At 34.1% G+C, this 6,926-nt stretch overlaps 1 protein-coding gene and 1 pseudogene across 1 annotated transcript; both read left to right on the top strand.

Moving 5' to 3' along the window:
- The first annotated feature begins 203 nt into the window (after window positions 1–203).
- Window positions 204–2,164, top strand: LOC120200751 (annotated as a pseudogene).
- Window positions 2,165–2,848: 684 nt separating this feature from the next.
- On the top strand, window positions 2,849–4,049 carry LOC120200750 (40S ribosomal protein S5-like). The gene is made up of 4 exons (XM_039201509.1): window positions 2,849–2,897; window positions 3,362–3,435; window positions 3,544–3,815; window positions 3,898–4,049. The coding sequence occupies exons 1-4, from the start codon at window positions 2,849–2,851 to the stop codon at window positions 4,025–4,027; spliced, it is 525 nt and encodes a 174-aa protein (XP_039057440.1). The 3' UTR covers window positions 4,028–4,049.
- Window positions 4,050–6,926: the final 2,877 nt, after the last annotated feature.

Raw genomic sequence — 6,926 nt, 5'->3', positions numbered from 1 at the left:
ATCAAAACTTTCAAGTCGTATTGGTAATAAGAAAACATGTTCAATCCATGCTTGGAAAATCTTTAAGTTTCAATGATGTGAAGGTGAAGACAAGGTGACAATCTCGCAGTTTCAAAAGGCCTGCTTCAGATCCAAAAGTAATGGAACCAAATGGTAGCGGGAATATACTGCTTGAGAATCTTCAAGCTTGAAGACTCCTCCTACCTCTATTGAAACAGAAAGCTGTATGAAATTGAATAACGATAACGCCGAGGAAAAGCGGGGTTCGAACTTCACTGTGCACGGAGGACGACAAGACCAGGCTGCATTAAGGTTGCAAAAGGTGTACAAGAGCTTTCGGGCAAGGAGACAACTAGCAGATTGCGCTGTTGTTGCTGAGCAGAAATGGTCTCTTTCAATCTTTTGCGCACTCTTTCAAGATATGTTGGCAACCTTGAAGTAGTTTCATGCGTCCCAACTTGATATTTTAACTTTCATAATCCATTTGTAGGTGGGAGTTGTTGGACTTTGCTGAGCTTAAGTGAACCTCTGTATCCTTATTCGAAATAGAAAAACAGAAGACCGCCGTTTCACTGTGGTCTCGTGCTAGGACAAGAGCTGCCAAAGTGAGTTGAGTTGTGAAGAAGGTGATCGGTTGAATTATGTTGGGTAATGGTGTTGAATGTTGTCTTCTTTTGCAGGTCGGAAGAATTATCTAAAGACGAAAAGGCTCGAAAGCTTGCTTTGCAGCATTGGCTCGAGGAGGTAATTATATAAAAGCTTTCATTAACCATGTTTTCTTGTTCCTAACAGATTGATCATAGGCATCGTTATGGTCATAATCTCCAATTTATTATACAACATGGCTTCAATGTGAGAGTCAACAGCCATTTTTCTATTGGTAAGATTTCAATGGAGTAAACATAAAAAGAAGGTATTTTTTTGGAAACCAATCCTTTTGTTTCCGAAATACAGGCTTGATATCGGAGATGGGAGAGAAATGAGTCTTGAAAAGTGCCCTCGATCAAAGCTTCAACAGCAATGCATCAAATATCTTGGTCCTGTGAGTTTAATCTACCCTTTAATTTTCCCTTTGAAACAACCTTCAAGTTGAAGCCATTGTTGTGGATTTGCAGGCGGAAAGGGATTCTTTTGAAGTGGTAATAAGGAATGGGAAGTTCGTTTACAAGCAGAGCGGGCAAGTTGTGGATACCACAGGTGGACCGACAGATGCCAAGTGGATTTTTGTTCTTAGTGCATTTAAGAATTTGTATGTGAGAATCAAGAACAAAGACGCGTTCAGCATTCGAGTTTTCTGGCGGAGCAACGTTGTCTGCCAGAAGACTGATAGTGGAAGACGGTGTTTTGAAGGCGATCTGGCCTCACAGCGGACAATATCTCCCGACAGAAGAGAATTTCCAAGTATTCGTTTCGTTTCTTCAAGAACACAACGTTGACCTCACAAATGTCAAGGTAGAGAACACATTATTGTATTTTTTTTCATGCCGTTTTGGCCAAAAATCTCTCCTTGGAGGACACTAATGCAACTCTTGTGACGGTTTTAACAGCAATTCTCTTCTGAAGATGACGAAGCCTTTAGCAGAAAGAATAGTATGCTTAAGGGAAATGCACCAGAACAGGAAGGCTCGAAACACATTGAGGAAACAAATAATGAAAACTCAATTCAGGCCAACACTGATTCAGAAGAGCATGATTCTGATGCTACCAAAAATGCCAATAAATCCATGTCAATATTGTCTCGGGCATTATGCTCCAAAATAAGAGAACTTGAAATAGCAGCAAAAGATGATGTGGTCGACATCTGTGAGACTGAACCCGTGGAAGAAGGTGGCTATGAAACATCGGAAGAATGTTTATCGGAAGAATGTTTATCAGAAGAAGATTTTCTGTGCACTAAGACCTATTCGTTCGGTGAAAATGCTGAAGGACCAGAGCCATATCAGCTAGCTCAACTGTTATCATGCAAGTGGTCATCAGGCGTGGGGGCGCGCATTAGCTGCAGAGGGACTATCCTTCCGAGCTTCAGAACCAGGTTTTAGAGCATGCACTCTTATCCCAAACAACAAGCAGTGCCGTTGCATCTCCTCGGACACCTTTTAGCCCCGTTGCGTCTACTCGAACATCGTTAAGTAAAGGAACGAGTTTCTGTAATTTGTTCACTTGAACACATCCCCATAGCAAGCGAGGGAATGGGAAAAAGCAAAAGCCTATGCTGTTTTGAAATACTTGTGTGATTCTGGTTATGGTTAGAACAGAAGATATGGGATCCGTTTCTTCTTTGTCTTCTGTTTTGTTTTGTTTTACGAGTGTGATTTTGATTATGGTTACAACTCATTTATTTTGTTATGAGTTATTTGAGCATTGAATTCATAATATTATAGTTGTTGAATATAAATTATTATTATTATTATTAGAGAGAGGGATAAAGTCAATATTTATAATGAAAAATAACAATAGAAGATTATTTCTAAAAATTTGATTTGTTCAATGAAAAAGCATATACATAATAGAGTTGATGTTGAGCGGGTATTATGGGATATCTCCTCCTGATCACACGCTAGATAAGTATAACTAAAGTAGGTTTTTTTAACAAAGCAAAAAGCAGATTATATACTTAATCAGCTTTGTAAATCACATTATAAATTCTCTGTTTCCTTTTTGCCTTTAATTTCTTCACATCTTTGGACGTGATTTTTCACACAAATCATGAGTTTTTAGAAAAAGAAGTTTTTTATTATCAACATTCTAAATGTAAAATAAACATATAAATAATTATCTATTTAAACATTTTATTAATGATATTTCAGAGTGATTCTTATTAGTTGATTTCAGCCCTTGAAACTCCATCATGTCCAAGGTCATGAAAGAACCGACCAGCGAAGTCTCTTTGCAGAAGGGTAAGAATTTGCTTTCATTTTTCCTTCCTTTAGAAAAAAAAATATTTGTTACTATCTGTAGCATTCTTGAGCATTTTTTAATAACAGTTTTACTATGGAATTTAGATAGCGATCGAATAATAGTTTTTTGTATAACGATAATGACATTGTTTGAAATTATTATTATTGAAAACAGTAGCGTGAAGTGGAATCACACCAATAATGATAGATCACGACTGTAATTAATGGTCAATTATGATAATAATAAATTGTTCTATAATTATTATGTTTTATAATAAATTGCGAGAATTTAGAAAAAAAAAACTGTGCTACATTAGTAGTGATAAACATAATGCAGTTAAAAATGTGACCAAACCACAACCACAATTTAAAACATTCATCTTAACGGAAGCAAAGAAAACAGTGATACTAAGAAGTTTTCAGTGGTTTTTGGCTTAGGGGTATTTTTCATTTGGTTTTCACAGGTATGGTGACAGCGGCCGCAGCCCCGGCGAGCACCATTAATAAAGAGAAAGATCCGACCCAACCATACCATGAAGTCAAGCTCTTCAATCGCTGGAGCTTCGAGGATCTTTAGGTTTTTTTTTTGGTACTGTAAGTTTTTGCTTTTGTAGGTTACTTTAATAAATTAGTTCATTGATTTTAGGTAGCTGACATCTCTTTGAGTGACTACGTCGGCGTTCAAACCTCCAAGTACGCTACCTACGTTCCGCACACAGCCGGTAGATACTCGACTAAGCGATTCCGAAAGGCTCAGTGCCCGATCGTCGAGAGGCTTACGAACTCGTTGATGATGCACAGTCGAAACAATGGGAAGAAACTCAAGGCAGTTAGGATCGTGAAGCATGCCATGGAGATGATTTACCTCTTGACTCATCAGAACCCAATTCAAGTCATCGTTGATGCCATTGTTAACAGGTATGCACTCGAATCACCTTGTTTCAAGTTGTTGATTATTATTGATAAAGCTTTGTTGTTTTCTGGTTGATGATGTAACCAGAGGACCTCGTGAAGACGCTACTCGTATCGGTTCTGCCGGTGTTGTAACTTGTAAGGCGTCAGGCCGTCGATATTTGTCCTCTTCGTCGTGTGAATCAGGCCATCTATCTGCTAACAACCGGTCCCCGTGAGTCTGCGTTCAGAAACATTAAAACCAACAGGTAATTAAATGAACTCTTTTTTTCCTTCGAAAGTAGTTAGCAGATATTTAAAAAGTCGTCAGACAGTGGAATAACGGTAGCAGCGTCGTTTGAAATTACTATCATAGAAAATAACAGTGTGAAGCAAAATACACAAATAGCGATGAATTAAATCTCAATTTGACGGGTAACTATCAATAGCGAGTCGCTATTTCCGTAATTGTTCTATTACGGTAAACTTCAAAAGAATATAAATTTATTGTGACAGTTAAAATTATTATGATTAATAATAAGTTACACGAATTTAAGAAAATCACTATACAATATCTACAGTGATTTCAACCGTACTTGTTATATTTGCAACCGTTATAAACTAATATAATTGAAAATACAATCTCAACCATAATTTAAATCTCTGATAGTAAATGTTTTATCGTGTGTGTTCTATGCTAATTTCTTGTAATCTATGTGGATATGTGTAGCTATGCCATCAAGAAGAAGGATGAAATTGAGAGAGTTGCCAAGGCAAACCGTTGAGGGAGGTCTTTGAAGAAATAAATTAACCATTAGCAGTGGATAAATTAACTGTTACATTTATTCATCTGAGATATTTCAAATTATATATAAAATCACTACAATCAATCATTAATATTAATATGTGATAATAGTAAGTTATGTCATTTCTTTTTCGAGTTAGAACGAATTTCTTATTCGATGAATATCGAATTTCTTCATTCAATGTATACGATTTATTCTGAATTTAAATTACGATTTGTTCTGAATTTAGATGATTAATAATGAAAATTTATCGTAATTAAAAAAGTATTTTCCAAAAAACACAATTCAATTATTTGTTCTTCCTCACTCAGAAAGCAACTAATACACACAAAAAATCACTATATAAAAGGAAAAAGAACATATGAAATGCTGCATATACACTTGCACACCCCAGACCACTATTGTTGATGTACAACATGGGTTTGGTGGTTTATGATAGTTCAATAGATTAAGGATACATATGATTGATTGACTTCTTATGGTTCACATCATAAAGGCAGAAAACTATCGATCAATAATTTTTTTGTCTATTTTGTTTAATATTAATAGATCAACTAGTAAGTGTGAATGTGTGATTAGATATGTTGAATATGATTTAAGTTTAATCATGTGAGAATTAAATGCAATTGGTCAAACAAATAAGATTTTTGAGTCGAGAATAGGAAAATAAAGATTAAAAGTGAAGCAAACACATTTGGCTGGTTTTGAAAAATTAGGTCATGATTTATCAATTTATCATAAAATATAATTTATCATTAATTTTAATTAGTTTGATATCATGACACATTAATAAAAGGGATAGTGTATAATTTATCCCTTAATTATAATTAAAATATTAATTGATCATACTTTTTAAAAAATAACATTTAATCTCTTTATTTTTATCAATTTGATCTTAATTCTAAAAATTCAAATAAATTATAAAAAAATCATAAACAATTTTAAAAATTCTAAAACACTATTTGTTAAAAAAACAATTTTTAAAAATAAAGCCCGAGTATGATTGAGTCGGAGAATGGTTTCATTTGATGACTCTACAACAACAACTTGAATACAAGAACTACTACCATCAAATGACAACCTCGCAGACTGTCACACTACCTCTAATAGGGGTGTTTAAAATCAATTACCTGAAATACTGAATACTCCCAATTTTTGGTTATCAAAATACCGACTCTTGTCCCGGCCCATTAATTGTAAAATCCAGGTATTCATATTTTCGAATTACGAGTACTCAATTCATTTTTTTTTCTTTAATTATACTATTTAAAAAAATAATTACATAAAAAATTCTAAAATTTAAAGGTCTATAATACTACTCTACTCATTAAATTTAAAAATTTAAATTATATAATTAAAAGATAAAACTTATTAACAAAAATATAATTAAATTTAAAATATTTTAAAGTTAAAAGAAATAATTTAGATTGTTACGTTGAAATAATTTAAAAAATTAATAATTTAGAATGTTATAGTAAAATGGTTTAAGAAATTAGGAATTTAAAATATTATGGTGAAATAATTTGAGAATTATAAATAAAAAATTTAATATAAAATAAAATATATATAAGAAACCGGGTTGGCGGGTACCCGGTTAAAGGATATTTTGTGATCCAGGACAGACCCAAAAACCCGGAAAAAATAGCAGGTTGGGTATCCAACCCGAAAAATCATATATTTTTATTGTAAATATCTGATTTTTTAACTGGGTCGACGAGTCAAATAATTCAGGTAATATATTTTTACAATCCCTAACCTCTACATATAATATTGTCTAACCGGAAGTAACTGATACATACACAGGTTGTTACCTTGAAATACATGATATTATCACTTTGATTTTGCAACCCAAGGAATGCAAATGGCAGAATTTACACGTTTCAATCCCTCATCTATCAAACACTAATCAAAACTTCCAATCCTTAAGCAAATTAGCAAACAAAAACACCAAAAATCAACGGCAGTTCCCCACATTTACATCATCTTTTCATTACTTTTGGCCCTTCAGCTATCAACAGCTAAAACCTTTAAATCAGAGGCACCAATCAACAGAAATTCATCCAACGTTTCAACGACAATTCCAAACCCATCTCCACTGCATTTTTCACCCCTTAAAATGCTTCATTCTCCACTGTCTTGCAATCCACGGCACAGAATCTCCAGTACTTGACGCCTTCGATGCTGAAACCCGACTTCACCATCACGCCGTTGTACAAATTTCATGGCCAAGGTGCCACCATTTGTTCAAAGTGGCTTAATATCGCAGATGACAAGGGTAATTTTGTTGTGCGACGGCTTAATCTTAATATTAATTTGTAATGAATTTTAACAT

Source organism: Hibiscus syriacus, unplaced genomic scaffold (assembly GCF_006381635.1).
Source record: "Hibiscus syriacus cultivar Baekdansim isolate YM2019G1 unplaced genomic scaffold, ASM638163v2 tig00006570_pilon, whole genome shotgun sequence".
Lineage (NCBI taxonomy): Eukaryota > Viridiplantae > Streptophyta > Magnoliopsida > Malvales > Malvaceae > Hibiscus > Hibiscus syriacus.
Note: the sequence above shows the minus strand (reverse complement) of the source record. Positions and strands in the feature narration are given on the sequence as shown.